General features: G+C 39.4%; 1 protein-coding gene across 50 annotated transcripts in view; it reads left to right on the top strand.

Moving 5' to 3' along the window:
• Ank2 (ankyrin 2) overlaps positions 1–20,572 on the top strand; it is a 532,749-nt gene that overhangs the window by 450,732 nt on the left and 61,445 nt on the right. For all 50 annotated transcript variants that reach the window (XM_057793904.1, XM_057793906.1, XM_057793908.1 and 47 more), the window contains 3 exons: positions 3,960–4,058; positions 4,970–5,068; positions 14,790–14,862. In XM_057793904.1, coding sequence (XP_057649887.1) covers positions 3,960–4,058; positions 4,970–5,068; positions 14,790–14,862 — 271 coding nt within the window. The remainder of the gene's footprint in view (positions 1–3,959; positions 4,059–4,969; positions 5,069–14,789; positions 14,863–20,572) is intronic.

Raw genomic sequence — 20,572 nt, 5'->3', positions numbered from 1 at the left:
GAGGCAGTGTAGTTTTCTGCCTGTTTCGAGCTTTTCCTTCTAATAGCGTTCAGTGGCCATGGAGGTCAGCTTCAGAACTTCTTGTGTTATAAAGTGAAAACAGCTTTGGCTTACCAATTTGCTGCTGGATACAGCTGATCCTCAGAGATCATCCTGAAGCCCTGCCAGACTTCCTAGTCCCCTAGCTCCACATTTCCTCCTGTGGAAATACAGACCTGTACAGCTCACACAGCATGGATCCCATTTTGAACAAACTATTTCTTCGGGAACGCCGCGCGTTAGTGCTTAGTGACAAAAGTATGAAATGCCTGGGTTGTAGGCTCTCAGGGATTTCTCAGGGATAACACGTCTCTAACAGTGCTGCACAATGTAGGTCAAAGGTCCAGCTGGACAAAGCAAGTCAGTGCATCTTAGTGCACGCAGATTGGTCCATGTTCAAGAGAAAAGCATGGCGTAACTGCTGCTCTTGATGGACGGTATGACTCTGTGACTCACTGCCACGGAGAAGTGGGGGCTCGGTGGGGTTGAGTTCAGCCATCGGGAAGACCCACCGCAGCGCAGGTGCATTAGCGCGAGCACACGGAAGGGTTTTAGAGGCATCGTTTCAAGGTGGTACTAGTTAGAAATAAATCACTAGAAGTAGAAACACCATCATTTTTGCGCAAAAGCATGTTCCTAAACTAATCTAACACAAACTTATTTTGTAAACTATAAATAGTCCTGGGGCACTTAAGATTCAAACCTCTGAGCTTGTCCTACGATGGCCGTTGTCTCGTGTCTGACCTACATAATTCTGCAAAGCTTCCGTTGGTGCTTACTGTAGGGTTTCTTTGCGGCTCCTCAGGCTTCCTTTCTAGCACCCTTTTTGTTGAGCCGGCTCAGAGGCACAGTCACGACAGAGTAAACTGGACAAATGCACCATGCGATCGGGAACACAGGCAGTGTCAGCAACAGTCTGTGGTGGCGGTGTTTGTCCACTGAGATGGCTTCAGCATTTAGATGCCAAGCACTGTGTGGTACTGTCTGGGCCTCTGTGGAATTAGATCTATACTAGGCAAGCATTTGATTAAGAGACAAACAAAATCTAATTTTAACATTTTAGGTGAACGATATAACTTTTACAGTGACATTTGTTGCTGTGTATTTCAGTGTAGTAGACAGATGCATGTCTTAAGAGGCAATCTGTTAATAAGTTCTTGAGAATTCTTTCACATGGAATGATATGATACCTATGTTGCAGGAATTTCATTCTCTTCCTGATGGTTTATGTGTTACCATAGTTACTAAAGGATGTTTAGGGGCTGGAGAGATGGCTCAGAGGTTAAGAGCATTGCCTGCTCTTCCAAAGGTCCTGAGTTCAATTCCCAGCAACCACATGGTGGCTCACAATATCTGTAATGGGGTCTGGTGCCCTCTTCTGGCCATACACACAGACAGAATATTGTATACTAAATAAATAAATAAATAAATATTTTTTAAAAAGGGATGTTTAGCTGCTTTTAGAATGCAAACATGTACTACCTTTACTCTATAACTGTTTATAAAATTTGATGTAAAGATTAAGAAATGTAAGCTTTTAAAAATGAAATCATTATTTTCTTAGAATTATAATAAAACTCTGTTATATTAGATTGAAATAAACTGGACTTAAAGGGATTTAACTTGTGAAAAGTGTTTAAACTCTAGTACAAACTGAAAATTTCTTTGATCAGACACACTGCAAAGATAAAAGATTGTCTATGAGGAAATGGCACAGGTTGCTGGCATTTTTACATAACTACTATGAGCTACACATATCTTCATGGGAAACTTCTCTGGTCCTTCTTGGAGCTTAGACCTTCAGCCATTTCTGTATTACAAGTGAGAAAAATGGAAGCATGGAGGATTTGGAGTCTTGTTCATCCTCAGTAGAAGGGGTAGATCTGAGGCTGGTGTGCCAGTGAGTTGGAGAGTCACATAAACATGAAGTCAGTGTCAAGGTAAAGTTGTAGACGTGTTCCAGCTTCCAGTGGACATTCTCAGTCATCACAGCTTCAGGTAAAGGTCCGATTGAATCACACGCAGTTGTCATCTTCCAGACCATAGCGGTCTGTCACTGAGGACTCCATTCAATATGGTCTACACCATGACTAATTATATTAGCATTATTTATGTGGGCAATCTATCTTTTAAAGTATATTCATGTTTATTTAATATAGGGAATGTTATTTATATAACAAAGTATTTAGCACATAGCACATGGTTAGTAAAGGCTTGTTAAATAAACTAACTTGAGTGATAATGAAAAAGACAGGCAAATTCATTTGGCTGAATCTTATAAATCAAATGGGAAGGAAAACTTTTTAGAAAAATAAATACCACTTACTTTATCCTTCTGAAATGTCCATGGATTGGCTGATTTGAGAACAGGGTCTTATAATAACTGTAGGATTCTAAGAGTATTTTTAGATAGACTGCATTTCCAGGACATTGGGTTTATTTTGTTGTGGGGATCTATAGCAGCTGTCAGACTCCTGACATGACAGAGTTAAGGACACCTGGGCAGAAAGACACTTTTTTTTTTTTTTTTTTGCTTTTTCGAGACAGGGTTTCTCTGTGGTTTTGGAGCCTGTCCTGGAACTAGCTCTTGTAGACCAGGCTGGTCTCGAACTCACAGAGATCTGCCTGCCTCTGCCTCCCAAGTGCTGGGATTAAAGGCGTGCGCCAACACCACCCGGCAAGACTCTTATACTTGATGACATTCCCATACACAGAAAGGCCACTGTGACTGTATGGAAGGGGTCCTATTACACTCATGAATATAATCAGACATTTTGTATTGTCAGAATGACCAAGTATGCATGTTGTCTGCTATGACATTGCAGGAAATGTCCACACAGGTGTGCATATTCTTTTAAGCACATACAAGTATACCACTCAGAAATTATAGTTTAATGCAGTGGACTCTCATACAGACAAATCATTATTTTTTTGCAGGGAATTGCCAAGTAGTCACTGATGTCCATGATATTCTGCATAGAAATTGTACCTAGAGCGACTGGAGGAATAGGTTAGCCCTGTTATTTTCAGTTTTGTTGTTTTTGCAATGGGGAGAAAAAAAACACACTTATAAACCACTTGTTCCCTATTCTTTTAGTCAACTAATATTTGCAAAATTCTTTTTATATACTAAGCACTGCAAGTCATTTCAGGGTGATGGTGTTGATTAGAAGGGACAGCACTCTAAGGTCCAGCACAAAATGAATGCCCAAGGGATGACTCCCGTTCCCGCATCAAAGATTTGTGCCACCCCTGCCATCTACGACAGCTCTGCTCAAGGCTGGCCTCATGCTAGTCCCAACACCAACTCCAAGCCAGCGACTTTCATCTCCGTGAAAGTTTTGATCGCACTGTCAAAATTCTAGTTTTTAGACACATTTTCCTGGGGCAGGGCATTGGGCTTCTAACGGAGTTTTCTATTCAGAAGCTTACGCATGCAGTCTTCTCTAACCAAAGCTATCTCCTGGGTTAAGCTTGAGGTTAAATTCTTTTATTGTCGTAGATCTTCTAAAGCTAACTTCGAGGGTTGATAGCAGTTTGTGTGACCCTCAGCAGCCTTCGGTGAAGCACCAAGTTACTCTTCATCTTCCCTGAGGAGATATATCACAGCTTTCTTGTTCTTTCCCTTTTGAAATCTTCTCTCTGCAGGATCATTTTAAATGTCAATTGGTTAGAATATAATAACAGTTATAAATTGAGTCTGTTTATCTCGTGTTTCATCATCTCGTCTCTTCTTGTTTAGTCCGCCATAAGGTGTGAGGGAGTGTTTGCTGCTGAGACATGGGTTGCTGGGAAAATTGTGCTCCAAATAAACGATGAGGTGCTTGGTGGGTTTGCTGTAAATAAGACAACTGAACTGAGACTGAAGGCTAACCTGATTTTCTTCTCCCTCTGTAAATCGGCGCCATCACGATCTACAGAATGGCTACACACCTCTGCACCAAGCTGCCCAACAGGGCCACACACACATCATTAATGTCCTACTCCAGCATGGGGCCAAGCCAAATGCCACCACTGCGGTAAGGATGCCTATGGCCCTTCGCTGGGCTTTCGTCTTTCTCCTCCCTTGCCCTGCTCTGTGTCCTATAGTCAGAGATTAAGTGTGACCCATCCTCTCAAACAAACTCCCAGGCTGTGGAAAGCCCCAGATTTGGGGAAAATCCTTTCTAGTAGTCTGTGATTTCTGGGGAGTGTTTGCTGGGAAGGAAGTCAGTTGGGGCTCTGGGGAGTGGGGCCCTCCACTTGGACTGCTGGAAGGGCTTTGCTTACAGCTGGCTCTCAGATGTGAGCACATATCCGCTCCTCCCTCCCCCGTCTTCTTAACAGAGCCCAGTTTCTGAGCTGCTGGCTTCGAACGGGCCTCATTGGGATGTGGAGCCATTGAAATGTAAACTAAGCGGTGTAATTAAACAAACGGGGTCCCCAGTGGCCTGGGCTGGAGGCGGCTGGAATTGCTGGCTTGTGTAGTTTTTGCAGCCCTGGAGCTCCTACGGAGCAGAAGCTAAATCTGTCACTGGGTCCCTATGGTAACATCTTACCTGCAGCAGATGGCCTGACCCTTGGTGAGCAATGAGCATACCAGGTTCACCCTGGTAGTTTTGGCAGACACTCTCCTCAGTTCCAGGAGTGGCTTTAGAAGACCAGGGCAGCCTTTGGAGCTGCTTGACAACCTCAGGGTTAAGCATCAAGTGCTTCTTATTAAAAAGAGCAGGCAGATGCAAGCTTGTTGTGTTACCATGGTGACCTAGGCTATAGTCTAAAGAAGTTACAAAGACAGATTTAGACGTAATGGTAAAAACTAGTGATTTTCCCGAGCTTGCCTTGTTTTGGAAGGAAGTGCTGGCTCATGCCGAGCCCCGGTTGAGCTCATTGGCTCCCAAGGCAGTCCTCCGTAGCCTTCCTCACTCTTTCCCTCATTCTCTCTCTTCAGAATGGTAACACAGCCCTGGCGATTGCTAAGCGGCTGGGCTACATCTCTGTGGTTGATACCCTGAAGGTTGTGACTGAGGAGATCACCACCACCACCACGGTGAGTACCCATGACCCGTCTGTTCCTGTCCTCTTGCTTTTCCCGCCACATACGTTTTGCTCAGTGTCTGCAGCTTGAACTTTTTTTTTGTTGTTGTTGTTGCATGCATGGTAGAATAGGCTCAGGAATATGCAGCTATAAATATGCTTACCAATGGGTGCAGGGTTTCTGTCCGTATAATTCCAAATCAAATATATGAATATAGCTTTGTAATTATAGAAAAGTGCTTTACCCTATGAGTTATTTTCTGGTTCTTCTGCTTCTTTCTTCTGGTTGTGTGACACCTACCACTGGCAGAAAGGTATCACACACTGTCACCAACTTGAATTTGGCCTAGAGGTCAGCAGCTTCTTCTCAAAAGAGACCCTGGCTAGGTCAAATGCACTTCTACAGACAACAAAGTCTCCTCAAATTTCTTCTTTTCCTTCTTATGTCTGATGATTTTTTTTTTTTTAGAATAAAAATTGCAGGTATCTGGTGTATGCCTAAGATCCTTTATTTCCACTGCTTTAAAACACCTAATGATGCCTGAGAAGGGACCGGTGATAGTCATGGCTCCTTGCCAGAGAAAATCCCAAGAGCAAATCCAGAGAGTGCTGCATCCTTATCTCTGCATAGGCTCCAGGGGGAGTTTTTAAACTTTAATTTAAGCCCGAGTTCTATGAACAATAGCTTTTCAATTTATCTTTGTAAAGTGGAAAAGCAACAAGATCTGAGATGTTCCATGGAAACAGTGACACCACAAATCAACCAAGTATTCAGAGTAAGGCTGTGCTAAATGTTCCAAGCTAGAACCACTGCATACAGAGTTTGGGAACACTGGTTTCTTTTAAATAGAGGGGAGGGAAAAGAAAGGAATTTTGTTTTACAGGCCAGCGAAAAGCCCCCATGGACAGCCATTGAGGTAGATGAAACACAGTTGATGTGACATGCAGTTTTAAATAGAGTGGCATATGAATAATTAATGAACTGAACAATATCGCCTGAACTTTTTGATGGGAGGCAGCTGCTCTGCTCATTTTGCAAGCAAAGCCATCTCCTTTAGCCAGCGCACACAGTGGTTTTAAAGATATAGATTTGATAAATTATAAACGAGAAAAGTCTTGTCAATGTTTAACATTCTTCTTACGGGTCATGATATAAGGCCATGGCCTTTTTTTTTTTAATTTTCTTCTATTTAAACATTTGGAATCAGTTAGTGGGAAATGCTCAGGCTTCTGTGATTGCTCAGGATAGTATGGTGCGTGTTTCCGTTCTGTGTTGCTCAAATGAAGATAGATATGCCTGTCCCCACAAACTTTCATTTTCTTATGGTGAAAATATTTGAAAATCTTTTTGGCTGAATCTTAATTACTTTAAAAACTAATGTTTTTTCGTAACAGGGAAGTCTTCGTATGAAGACTTCAACAGCTATTTCACCTCAGAGCGGCATGCACTTCACAAAGAAACATAGGTGTTTGTGAGAAGATTGGCTGAGCATGGGTGCTGTCAGAGTCTTGGATTTTGTTAACTTCAGTACTTTTTCCACGCTGGAAATAATTTGATGTGTATTTTTACTGAATGGCCACTAGATGGCGAGCTGTGGCTCTTTTCCTCGGTCTTATTTTGCTCTCATTCAGTTTGCTAAGTAACATTTCTTCTTTAAGGAAGGAAAGATGTGTGGGGCCTCTGTGCTATCAGCTGAAGAGCATCAGTGGTTGAAAGAGTTCTTCTGCACAAGCGTAGTGGGAGGGGAGAAGAGAGTTATAACCCACAGGAAAATGCTTTTTTTTTTTTTTTTTTTTTTACATCAACAACATGGTGAAACTTATACATCTCATTAAGATTTCTGGTACATAAATATTAGAGCAAATGTTTTTAAATGCAAAAGATCCATATTTTAAAACAGAAGCAGCTAACATTTGGTAATTTGTTTCTAACCATTCTAAGTAATAGGCTGGGGATTGACTCAGTGGCTAACACACTTGCCTCACCAGTGTGAGAACCTAAGACTGGACCCCAGAACCACACAATGGTACTGTACATCTGCAATTGTGGTCTTTCTGTGGACAGATAGGAGGTGGAGGCAGGAGAATTCCTGGAAGCTGGAGGGCCATATAACATGAGCTTCACAGCAGCAAGCAGTGAGTTCCTATCTCCAAACAAAGTGGAAAGTTTAGAGCAACAATCCCAGGCTGTTCTCTAACTGGTGTGTGTGCTCTGCAGTCACACAGGTGAAACACACACACACACACACACACAATTATAAATATTCTCTATCCCGCTGGTCCCCCTGGACCAAGTTTCCTCTGCCTCCTGTTTCTGAAGCCGCTTATAAAATAACCACTCTGAGGCTTAATGTTAATTACATATTCTTTGGCCTATTAGCTCAGGCTTCTTATTAACTAACTCTTGCGTCTTAAGTTAACCTATTTTCTATTATTTCTATTATTTTATATTTTACCATGAGGCTCGTGGTTGGTTTGTTACCTCACGTGTTGCTTCTTGGGCAGCTACATGGCATCCAATATGAGGCCCCAGTGTCTTTATGGAGACTACAAAGGTCGTTGTTAGGCAGGCTCATGATTCACTGTGGAAAACTATACTCAAACCAGAAATCATGTACAGGAAGGTAGGTGAAACATTTTTTTTAATTGTTAGTACTCCGTATGACCATTAATATCGTGACAAAAATGTTTAAAATATATTTATAAGATTGATATATATTCATCTTATAAATTTTATAATCATAAATTTTAAACCTTAAGAAAAGCTGTTAAAGAGTCAATATAAACCAAAAGATTATAAGATTAGTGGCAATAAAGTAGTCCTTAAATATTTGTTTATCTTATGTCCCAGATCAGGTGCTCTTCTGACATGAGACAGAGATTTTTTTATTTCACTTTATTAAACATGCTTGGGTTTAGAGAAGGAGAGAGCCACACTCCAACTCCAAAGACATACACACATGCTGATTTTTTTAAAAAAAAATAATATTTACCATCTCTAAGTAAGCAGGCAGATGGTTTGCCAGAAACCAGATATACAGGGAGGATATGGAAAGTCTTATCCCTGACAGTTAACTCTAACACAAGGCAACTGTTTTTAGGATGTTTTATGAGTTTTTGCTTTTGAATTATTTATATTTAATTATATTTTTCACTACTATATTATTATTTATATTCATTTTAAAGCTGAGCATTATTTGAAAAAAACTCACTATATTTGAAATTCAAATTTCTAGGTGAAAAACCCAATAAGCCATAAATAACACACATAGAATGTCAGATTTCATATTCAGTGTGTCACTCACATTAAATAAACCACCATTCCCACCAATTCCCTTTATCTGGAGGGTGGTGTTAGTGGCGGGTTGTTGTTTTATTTATAGTTCGCTTGTATGTATGTCTATGCCGGGTGCCTACAGAGGGCATCAGATCCCCTGGAACTGTAGTTACAGACAGTTGTTGGCTATTAGTGGGTGCTGGGGAGTGAACCTGTATCCCCTGGAAGAGCAGTCAGTGCTTTTCCCTACTGAGCCATCTCTCTATCTCAATGGCTACATGATTTGATTCTGCTTTATGTTTATTTTCTGATTCTCCTAATTGGCTCCTGATAGAATTGTGAGTTTGTTTTGAGATATGAAATTTTGTAGCTAAAAAGTACCTATGCATTCTCTTCTAGTGCGGAAGTCTTCATGCAGTACACCTCTCTGTGGGAAATAGTGCTCAGTCATTCTTTTTCCTATAGGGCGCTATCTGTGATATCTCAAATAGCTAATATGTAAGATTAGTATTGTGCATCTGGAATGCAGTTCAGGCTGCTGGATCGCAAAGGCCTCTTTCCTAACCATTCCCATCTAATTAATCTTGGTTTTGCTGAAAAGTAGCTTAACCAGAATTCTGTGAAAGAACTATTCCTGCCTAATTTTACACACACACACACACACAGACACACAAATGCCACACAAGATGTATACTTTACTGATTTCAATGGTTATGTCCTATTTAACTTCATTTTCTAAAGTTTACTGACTAGCCAAAACAAAAACAAAACCCAGCACCACAGTGATAGCCAGCAGTGCACGGCATTTTATAATGAGATAAAGGGGATCGAATTTCATGTGATGAGATTAGATGCATCCATTGGATGCAGTCATTGAATTGTAGCTACACAAGTGATGGGCTCATTTACCACCCATTGCATTTCTAGGGTGTGCCGCTGTACAGTCATGTGAGGTCTCTTGAAAAGAAACTTCTTCCCCAAGTCCTTTACCCCAAAGCATGAATGAAGGTATTGTGATTGAGCTGATAGAGGCAGTGGATTGTAAGAGAGAGGCTGGGGCAGCCGAGATCGCCCAGACACTGTGGAATTGTGGCTTGTTTCCTTAACCATGGCATTTCTAAATTTACACTGAGAGACTAAGCAGGGAAGGTGGGACATTTCAGCATTGTCTTAGGATGAAGTTCTCTGTGTTTGCAGGAATGGTCATCACAAAACTGGGGGCGTATTCCCAACAGCAATAGCCAACAGTCCTAGTCTAGTAAGATTGGAAAAACTATGAAAAATGACTCATTCCTCCACCTGTCAATCTGCTATCATCAGCTATTTTTTTTATTATTGGTGTAATTTTAAAGTAATGTATTATATGGCAAAGAGTCATTGCTAAAAAGAACATAATTATCTAATAAATTACCCAAAATCACCACATATAAATCGTATTAGATACATTTTCCTTCGCTTATTAGGTAGGCTTTTTAAAGCAGTAAAGAAAATGTAATTCTAAGTCCAAAATTTGATTTGATACCATGTTTGTTAAAAGAATCATCGAAATGAAAATTCAATGCATACAGATAATGTTCTTTGATGCTGTCTGATCATCATTTTTTTTCTGTGAGTATAGTTCCTTGATCAAATGTCTGGATTGTCATCTTTGCACAAACACTATCAATAGTCACTATGTGTGTATGTGCTTTATAACACCTAGTTATCACTTCCTGGGGCTCAAGAGATGGCCTGGTGGTTAGCCCTTGCTCTCCACATGGCAGTTTATAGCTGCCTATTGCCCCAGTTCCAGCAGATCCAAAATCCTCTTTTTGCCTACATAGGGTCCAGACGTGCAATGTAAGTACATACACAAAGGCAAATATTCATGCATATTATAAACAAATATTTTCAAAAGTTTTATATAACATTTATGCATTCTTTGTGTGTTCTTAAAGAAACATGTGGAGTACAGAACCCTTAACTTTGTCTGATATATTTTTTAAAATCATTTATCATTGTCTCACCCACACCTAATTTGATAGCAGTTATTTGGGGGGGACACGTCTTTGTTGAAACTTCCTAGAGTACTTACCTTTATCTTTCTAGAAAAATGAAAACAATTATACATTTAATAGTTTGCCTAGTTACAACAGTTATATTGACAAATATGGTTGGCATTAACAAAACAAGGGTAGCCTACAAGTGCTCTGATGACAGCCACAGGTGAAGGTGTTGAAAGGTGACATGGTGGCTGAGATCATTGTCTATGCTCTGATGACTTGGGAGGTCTGTGAATACAAGGCATGACTAGGTAGGGGGTGTTGGCCAAGTGGGGTCAGTTAGCGTACAGTTTCCTCCCACAGGGAAAACCAGATATTATCCACTAATTATAAAACATCATAAGAGCTTATATTTAATTTTCTATGTGTTCCCATAGCATGATGAATCACTCATTGTCTGACTTAATTATATCTCATTAATCTTGTGCATAACATATTCTTTATTTTAACTTTTAAAGTTGTTTCAGATCTTGACCATGACATCTTAGACTCTGTAACAAAAGCAAAAGTACATGAGCCTAGAATTATAGCTTTGTTCTCCATCTATTGTGCAAATGCAGTTGTTTAAGCAAGCTATGTTCCAGTAACCAAATATCTTAAGGATATTTCATTTTAAAAGAAAATTGTATATTATATCTAATTATATACCTCGTGAGTAGAAAGATCTGTTTGTAATACATTCAACAAACATTTACTGATGCCTTGTGAAGATTGGGCAAATATTAGATTCAAATGCAACTACATATTGCATTGTACATTGAGGGCATTGTGAGTATTATTCAGGAAAACATCTGTGAGCAACATGATTATTGTGTGCTGCTGTTTATCCTGCTATATACATTTTCTAATATAACAGATAGCACTTAATCCCAAACAAGGCAGCCTAGCTATTCATTCTGGCAAGGAAAAAGAACGTATACTCACACTACCAGCTTCTGGCAATGGACCATGGGCTGCCACACAGTCGTTTACTTACTAATGGAGACACTTCTTTGTGTAGAAATTGCTCTAGAACATTCTCATATGAAATGAACTTCCTGAGTAGTCTAACACAACAGACATAGTCACATTATTAAATCGTTTTATTTACATTTAGATACTTATTTAGAATGTTTCAAGAAAATTTAACAGGATATGCCTGTTGTATGACTGTCTCCCTAAGGCTAAAATATGAGCCTCAAATTGAGTTGTATAATATAACAAAATGGAACATCTGTCCTAGAGATCAGATCTCAATATGTAGCTCGAGAACTCACTATGTAGGCCAGGCTGAGTTCAAGCTAAATGGGACTTTTATAAAAAATACTGTTAGCTGGACCCCAAGATGCAGACTTATTATTCTGTGCTGAGACACAAGTAACAGTATTTGTGTGTGTGTGTGTGTGTGTGTGTGTGTATGTGTGTGTGTACACTTAAGGCCAGAGGTCCATGTATCCAGTGTCTTCCCCAATCACTGTCAGTCTTAGGTTTCCGGCAAAATCTCACTGAACCTGGAGCTCATTTATTTAGCGATTCAGAATGGCCAGTGAGCTTTAGGTGTCTCCCTGTTTTCCCAGCACTAGTGTGACAATTATGTGCACTTGGTCACCATGTGCCAGTCGTCTGAACTCAGAGCCTCATGTTTATGTAGCAGACATTTTACCATCTGAGCCATATTATCAGCTCAGATCATTGATATTTTAAAATACTTTTTGGCAATTCTAGTGTACTGCTAGAGTTGAATTCTATGATATATAGATTATAATTTAACTGAGTTAAATTTATAACTCAAGTTTGAAATACTGAAATAATAATAAAGCAGTGTCTTATGAAAGCCCTTTAAATTTGTTCATTTCACAAATATTTATCTGCTGTCTAGTCTGTGGGAGATCATTGGGCCTTTGCTTTATCTTTACTGCAGTGTTTAGCTTGCTCTCATCGAGTCAAAACCTGTTGCCTTACATAAATATCACAAGAAACGTAGGCAAGTTGGATTTATTGATGAGGGCTTCAATTGTGCCCTCACCTACACACCACAAGGTTCTCTAGCATTGTACTTTCTGCCTTGTCTTTAAACAAAGATTCCACTCAAAAGAAAATCTGTTTTGCCACTTAGTGAATTTTAAGTATATGTTAACATAATTTTACAGCATCATAATTTTATATCATTTCGTGTATGTGAGAGAGGCATCTACTCTGTTTCAGGTTCCATGGTAACACTCCACCTCTGGAATGACTCCCACTCTTCTGTGGGAGGTAGAGAAATAGATGAGCCATACACAGTTGTGTGTGATATATGTAGCAAAGTTCAGTAAATAAAGTTATTGGTGGAACATCAGGCAGTATTCCTCTGTGGTAATCCAAGAAAACCTTTGTCCAAGGAAAAGGTTTTGATAGAGAAAGGAATGTGTTAAAAAAAAAAAAATCTCCACAGACAAGAGGAAGGACCCATGTGACAATAAAACAAACCATCCAGCATGGGGTTAGCAGCGACCTGGCTGTGCGGCCTCTTACCTGTCCCTGTATGCGTCCTCACAATAGGTCTTCTGAGCCATTTGTTTTAATTTTGTTCTGAAAACAAACAAGTCAAGTCCACTGAAAAGCAATCGGTGAAAGACGTATGCATTAGCGCGTTACGATTGAATCAGTCCAGTTGCTCTTAGTACAAATCTGTTATATCCATTCATAGCTACTTGGTATGACAGTCTGTGGAAGGGTCCCTTCTGTTGGGAAAGACCTGTGTAGAGTAATTGTGCTCACTGAAACAAGTCTTTGTTATCTGTAAAGCAGAGTGTGGTAGTCTATCCAACCTACTCATGGCGCTTTGGTGTTTTAGTTGAAGATTTACCGCTTATGTCAAGAGTTTAGTCTTTTAATGCTACATATTTATGATGGACAGCGTGCTGATGTGAGATGTATGTACATTGTGAAAATAGCTAAAGAAACTAGTTAGTTCATAAACTTATCATTTGTGAGTGGCTATGATGAGAAAAGCTAAATTCTCCTAAAAAATTTTTTCAAGTATATTGGGAATAGGGATGTAGCTCAGTTAATACCGTGCATTCCTAGCATTCATAGGGCCCTGGGCTCAATCCCCAGTCCTCTTATACAAGCTATGGTGGCACACACCTGGAATCTAGGCACTTGGGAGAGGAAGATGGAAGGTCTGGAAGTCCAGGGCTGTCCTTACGCATAGCAGATTTGCGAGTTGGAGATTGAGGCCCGCTTCGGGGACATGATAGCGTCTTAGGGAAATAATGGAGAAAAGAAATTTTCAAGTATACAATACTCTAAAGTATTATATGATCCTCACGGTACCATGCATTTCTTGCATTTTTTCCCTACTCGACTGAAATTTGGTACCCTTTGGGAACCAGCCCACATCCCCCTTGCCTGGGTTCAGCCACTGGTAACCAGGAGTCTACTGTCTGTTTCTAGGATTTGGACTTTTAAACAATTTCGAAGATTAGTGAAGTCATATGATATTCGTCTCTCTGTGTCTGGCTTTTTTTTATTTTGGAAATCACTATGGCATGTTTGGGGTAAAACAATCATCCCGTTCCGTGCTACATACGTGACTAAAATGTTCTGAGACCCTTCATGCCTAGGCTGAATGTAATTTTCAATTACAGCCACCAGTTACTCCAGCTGATGCTTATTGAGTCCACAGTCCAAGGACTATTCCCTAGGAGCTCCTGCATTGATACTCATAACAGCTTATAAAACATTGCTCTCTGGTTTCCCAACAATGAAACTGAGGCATGGCTGAGTTCAAGGACGTGCAGAGGCCTTACAGCTAAGATGAATCTGGAAGTGGAAGCCATGCAGCCAACGGAGCCTGCTCTCTCAGCTTTTTATCCTCTATCAGTAATGAAATCATTGGATTTGGCCACTCAGGGAGCACCAGAGAAGGCCCATGAGCAATAAACCAGTCTGAATACTATAGAGATGACTAATTCTCTACTGCTGGTCCTCTAACCCCTGACCACACGTGTCACATATAATTTATATGCTCCCCATTTTTTTTTTGCAGCGTCTCTGTAACAGCTTTGCGTTTAATACATTGCATGTTTATTACTTCATTGTAAAGTTTTGCTGGAAACGGCTAGAGACGTCTTGAAGACATTAGTTTGCCTTTTCAATAAGACTAATTACTAATGTCATTACTAAAGACTTCATTTTTCAACTGGGAACAGTAATGAATCTTCTCGTGGACAATGTTCCTGGAGTCACTGGTTATTGGTCTTCAGAAAGAACAAAGGGATTTTCATGAAAGCGAGTAAGATTTCAACACACCCACATGGATAAGATGCGATGTTTGGGGTCCGATGGCTTTGCTGCTGCTGCTGCTGTAGCATATGGCACCTCCATGACTCCATTCAAGTTTTGTTTGATTTTATTTTAAACTTTGCACCGAATGATTTTTGTCTTTCCAGACTATCACAGAAAAACATAAGCTGAATGTTCCTGAGACAATGACGGAGGTTCTTGATGTTTCTGATGAAGAGGGTAAGTCTTTGGTAACAGCTGCCAAGTTCCACACGAGGAAACGAAAGTTTTTATTTGAGATAAAGGTGGTAGTATAGATTATAGCATCCTAATATTTAAAAACCCAGCCACCAACTATGTCTACTGTATTTACTCTTGACTTTGAGGAAGTAGGCAGGTCAGGTCTACCTTCTTTTTCCCATTTTTTTTAATCTTTGGTACCAAGTAAGACTAGGGAATGAGAAAGAAGCTTCTAATTATCCATGTACTAAAAGAGTTATCTGATATAATAGTTATTACTAATACATATATTAATTATGCCAATATATTTCATACTCAAATGTCTTGAAAGACCTTAAACCAGTTTTTATTAGTGGTATATTAAGAAATCTCTGCTGTCTGATGATTTCAAACATCCAGAATATATATAAAACCCAGAAGAAAAGAACCTTAGAAAAGGCACAAAAGGACCTCAGCACAAAATAGTCCCAACCTGAGTAAGACATTCTTTATGCCAGGAAAGATTTTTACTTTCATGATGGTTTTAGAATTGATAAAAATTATCTAGTCCAGTGGTCCTCTGCCTTCCTAATGCTGTGACCCTTTAGTACAGTTCTTTTTGCTGTGGTGACCCCCAGTCATAAAATTATTTCATTGCTACTTCCTAACTGTAATTTTTCCACTGTTATGAATTATAATGTAAATATGTGATATACAGAATGTCTGACATGTGATTGCCAAAGGACTTGCAACTCACAGGTTGAGAACTGCTGATCTAGACAGTGGACTTCAGAGTCCTGAAAACGACTGTTTCTCTAAAATGTGCTAGGGACTAACGGGGGTAGAGGTCAGAAGCCAGGCTCGACACAGAGAGGTTCTTTATTTACTTTACCAGTGACTTCTTTGTTCCATATTTTAAATTTCCATGTATTGTTTCTTCTGAATAATAATAAAAAAGAACCTACTACCCTCATAGAGTATGCAAGCTTCACTAGTAGAACCAGCATATGAGATTAAAAAAACCTATTGCCATGTATATGTGCATGGAACATTCATCCACACCTTTGCAAAATCATTGCCACAAAGGCAGTGCTAGGCCTGATATTAAAAGACTCTATGAAAAATATTAAATATGTCTCTAGGTTCTTTGACATGAAATCTCAAGGCCAAGCTTTATATTCTTAAGTCTTTCTTGGAACCAGCTTGTTTCGTTATTGGCACTAGGCGCTGAGCTGTGTCAGTTCACATAAGAATTATGACAAGAACGAACAAATGTTGGATCAATGTATGATGATGAGTAATTTTAAAAGTCCTGCCAAAGGCTGTAATTCTGAGTATTTATTATAAGTCTGAGCTTTGTTCTAGTATCAGCCAGCTGAGTTCGAGCATTTGTATATGCACGCCATATTTCAGGGGATTTTCTTTCTCATTCTCCACTTGATCTTAGCCAAAAGGCCGAGAAGCGATTTTCTTTCTCATTCTCATTCATATGTTATGCAGCTCTTAAGCAGTTTGGTGACCACTTTCTTGATGGGGAAACGCTTAGTGATTCAGGTACCATTCAAGGGACTCAAAGTGATTGCCTTTCTTTGCTTTTAATTTTTCTTAACTACCTAGAAGCAACTTGTTAATTCTTAAATCTTTGTGCTTGATACTAATGTTTCTTTGGAAACAGCTTGTATAGTCTGGGTAGAATTGTGCATGTGTGCATTGGATGTGTGCATTTTATTATTGTGTAAGTTTAAAGCCACGTTTGCTTATTCTGGTAATAGTTTAGCAACTATATGGAGACCATCTAAACAACATTACCCTATCTGAGGTACATTATAAGAATGTTTCCCCAGAGGCATAGCTTTATTTTTTAGGATAGAGATTTTGAGGAAAAGTAATTCTTTGGTAAATTAATACAAAAGTAAGCATGACATATTGGTAACTAGTTTATTAGTTACGGTATGCACTTTCAGCTAAGGTTGCTTGAGGCAAATGCTCACATTACTCCTTTTATATGAGGCAAAAATATAAAAAAATTAGAAGCCAAGTATGGTAACACGTATCTATAGTCATGATTACTCAGGAGGCACAGGCTGGATGATAACTTGAGAACAGACTTTCAAGTCAGCCCGAGTATAGTGGCACACACCTTTAATCCCAGCACCCAGGTGACAGAGGCAGTGAGTTTAAGGTCAATCAGAGCTATGCTATGTAGAGAGAATCTCTTTTTTAAAAAAAAAAAAAAAGTCAGTCTTAGCAATGCAGTGAGATCCTTTTTAAAACAAATATATAATTAAGTGTCATAATGTGATTGGTTTTTAAAAGAGAGTCAAGAGTAGAGGTAAGTCACATGATTAAAAATGATCTCTAACTATCATCCAGGGAGGAGAAGGCTAGGGATAAGATTGCCCAGTGTTTAAGGGTGTTTGCTCTCTTAACAAAGGACCCAAGTGTTCCCAGCATTCATGTCAGGTGCTTACAACCACCTGTAACTCAAGCCCCAGTGGATTTTATTCCCTTTTTTGGTCTCTGGGGGCAACTATATATACTTGCACACACATACACCCAACCCCACCCCCACACATGCACACACATAAAAACAAAATAATTATTTTTAAAAGGCATTCAGTGTGAATTTGGCATTTGGAGAAAAAAAATGAATGACGTAAAATGTTCTATATGATATGCACTTTCCAGAGATGATGTGGTATCTCTTCATAGCAAGTTTATTACACGAAAACCCAGTGTATACATTAGATACATTTGATTTCAAAACAGATCACTATTTAAAAAATAGTTGGTAAAGGACTTATTACCTAATACAATTAAAGTGTTTACTGTGGAATTACTAGAAACTTCATTTGTAAGACTCTCATGTCTGCCTGATATATAAAATGAGATGTAGATACATATTTTTTAAATCAAACTGTAAAACAATGACATTTGATAGTGATTAAAAACTCTTGTGACAGAAATACTGACTAGTTAACAAGAACATCTTGTGATAAGAAAAATGTTTTATTTTTAGAAATAATAAAAAAGTAACAGCATTTTTATTGCCAGCAGAGAATTTAAATCTAATAACTTTTATATAAATAATGTATTTGAGTTGTGCAAAGTTGCTTTTTATGCAAAGGGTCAGGGTAATGTTAGTTGACTGCCAACTCTAACATTGTGTGCAGTTGAATGTTTTCATGAACCTACTGTCATCCACATGGACGGAGTGCAGCCACGTATGTTCAGAAAGTGTTAGCCAACCCCCTTTCTCTCCAGCATCTACTGGTGGTAACAAATACCTAAAGGCATTCCTAAGATGAGTTTAGATGCCTGCTCAGACTAATGTGGCATGTGGTAAAGCAGTTGGTATTATCCTCCCACGCAGCGAAAACATCGCTGGTGAATGTGATATTATGATAGGGGAGCTTGATAGTTCACATCACAGGGAATCAAAGGTGAGCACAGGGCCAGCCTTCAACAAGCACATATGGGGAGTAGTGCATGAAGAGCTATAAATGAAGGCACAGTGCTGTCAGTTCTTATATCTTCTCAGGGAGCTCTACAGCTGGGGCCACCCACACAATCTGATGCATTGGCCAAGAAATGAGAGATTAACCAGAGGGTGGCCCAGGTTGTAAAGGGGTAGAGAAAAATCAGTATAGGGGTCTCAATGTCAGAATGTGCAGCAGAGTGACAATGAGTGGCAAAATGATTCAGTCACACACTCCGTTGCATAACAACTGGTTATGAGGATAGTTGAGCTCTGAATTCTTAGCTGAGTCTAGAGAAATTAGAATATCATAAAGATTTCAACTAATGATGAATGTAAATCCTCTTTTATGAATATTAATCCAATAGTAGTCCATAGAAAGGATGTTTTATTGGGAACAGGAAGAAGTCATGTATCTGAGGCTAGAGAAATCCTTTACTGAGTATGATGGCAAATACAAATGACTTATCCTTGAGATTCACCATCAATTAGTGAACAGCTCATGCACACTTCTCCACAAGTGCCCTGTATCAACATGTTCCAGCAAACAAGAGAACTTCCAAACGGCAGAAGTTTTGAAGGGGTTGAGAAGACAAATGGGGAAACCAGTTTCAGCTTTTTCATGTTCTCTTTTGTGAGCACATAGCCTCCTCCTCATTTCACTTCTCCCTGTATTTCAGTAGGAAGGGCAAGGGCAGCGGCTCAATGACATTTCGGAGAGTCTTTTTATCTGAGCATCACAGAGGATACCAAGATAGGCAACCCATACCATTTAACTTTCCTTTATCCCCAAGTTTTTGATTCTTTGTTCAACAGAGTCTTGGCATGGCTGATGTACCAGTCATCCTCATATAGAATCTTGTAGCTTCCAAATAACCAAAATTAATCTTACATTAAAAAACTGCAGTATGAGCCTGATGGTGGTGGCACATGCTTTCAATTCCAGCACTCAGGAGGCAAAGGCAGGTGGATCTCTATGAGTTTGAGGCCAGCCTGGTTTACAAAGTGAGTTCCATGACAGCCAGGGCTGCATAGAGAAACACTGTCTCAAAGCAACAACAACCCCCCATGAAAAAAAAACACAAAAGAAAGATAAACAAAACCAAATTGAAACAAACAAACAAAAAAAAAACCAAAGCAACAAAAAAACAAAATTTCAGTATGCTGATGAATTACAATTAGTCGGGAAGAGTTGCCCAAAATGTGTCTGGAAAAATATAACAAAATTGCATAATAAAACAAAAAAGTGAACTCATTAATCTGAGAGTCATCGTTTTATTAAATGAATACATCTATAATTTAGGAAGACATTGTTCCAAGTGCAGGAAACAACAGGGAAACTCACGTTAAGTTTGTTACATGATGCAGGAATATAGTTGTATTTGATCCTTCTATATCAGATATGGTAATAAAAGAGAGTATATCAGTGTGCAATTATTCTGTAATCGCTATGTTGTGCAGAATAGACCTCCTGGGGCTGGAGCGATGGCTCACTTATTAAGAGCACTTAACCACTCACAGAGGACCTGGGTTTGATTCCCAGTACCCACATGGTGGGGTGGCTCACGAACATTCATAGACCCAGTTTCAGAGGATCAGCAGGCACACGTACACATACACACATGCAGGCAAAACATTCATATCCATAAAATAAGCAAATAAATTAATTTTAGCAAAAGACCCTCATCTCTCCCAGCTCCCTGACTCCAAGCATGGAGACAGCTGTACTGCTGGCACATAGAGTTTGTCGAGAAGCCTGTTGATTGGGGAAGAAGTAGACAAAGAAGGTGCGTTCTGTTTTATCACCTGCTAAATATAAGGTGCTTACAGGAAGTCCAGGTGCGGAATTCGAAGAGGAGATTGAAATACGGATGTGGAGTTTGACAAGGATCTGAGATGGATCCAGTTGTGAACACATTATATATAGTATATAAAGTCCTTGAATTTTCATAATGTGTGGTAAATGGGACATAACAGGGATCATGTAGGACTAGCACTTCAGACAAGGGAGCCTGGGAAGAAAGAGTTAAAGCAATAGGAAAAAGTCCTGAAGAGATTTCTGTCAGAGATACCATTGAAGATTGTTTTTCAATGAAGTTACCTCTTGGTAACTGTTGAATTATTAAAATTATTAACAATAGAAGGCGTTCATTTGATTAGTTGGGTTACAAAAGGAAGAGGAGACCAAGTATGATGTAGAAAAGGGCTAACACTGGCTAAAGAAAGGTTAGTGTTTTACTACAGGTGGGGAGA

This window comes from Chionomys nivalis, chromosome 18, assembly GCF_950005125.1.
Source record: "Chionomys nivalis chromosome 18, mChiNiv1.1, whole genome shotgun sequence".
Taxonomy (NCBI): domain Eukaryota; kingdom Metazoa; phylum Chordata; class Mammalia; order Rodentia; family Cricetidae; genus Chionomys; species Chionomys nivalis.
Note: the sequence above shows the minus strand (reverse complement) of the source record. Positions and strands in the feature narration are given on the sequence as shown.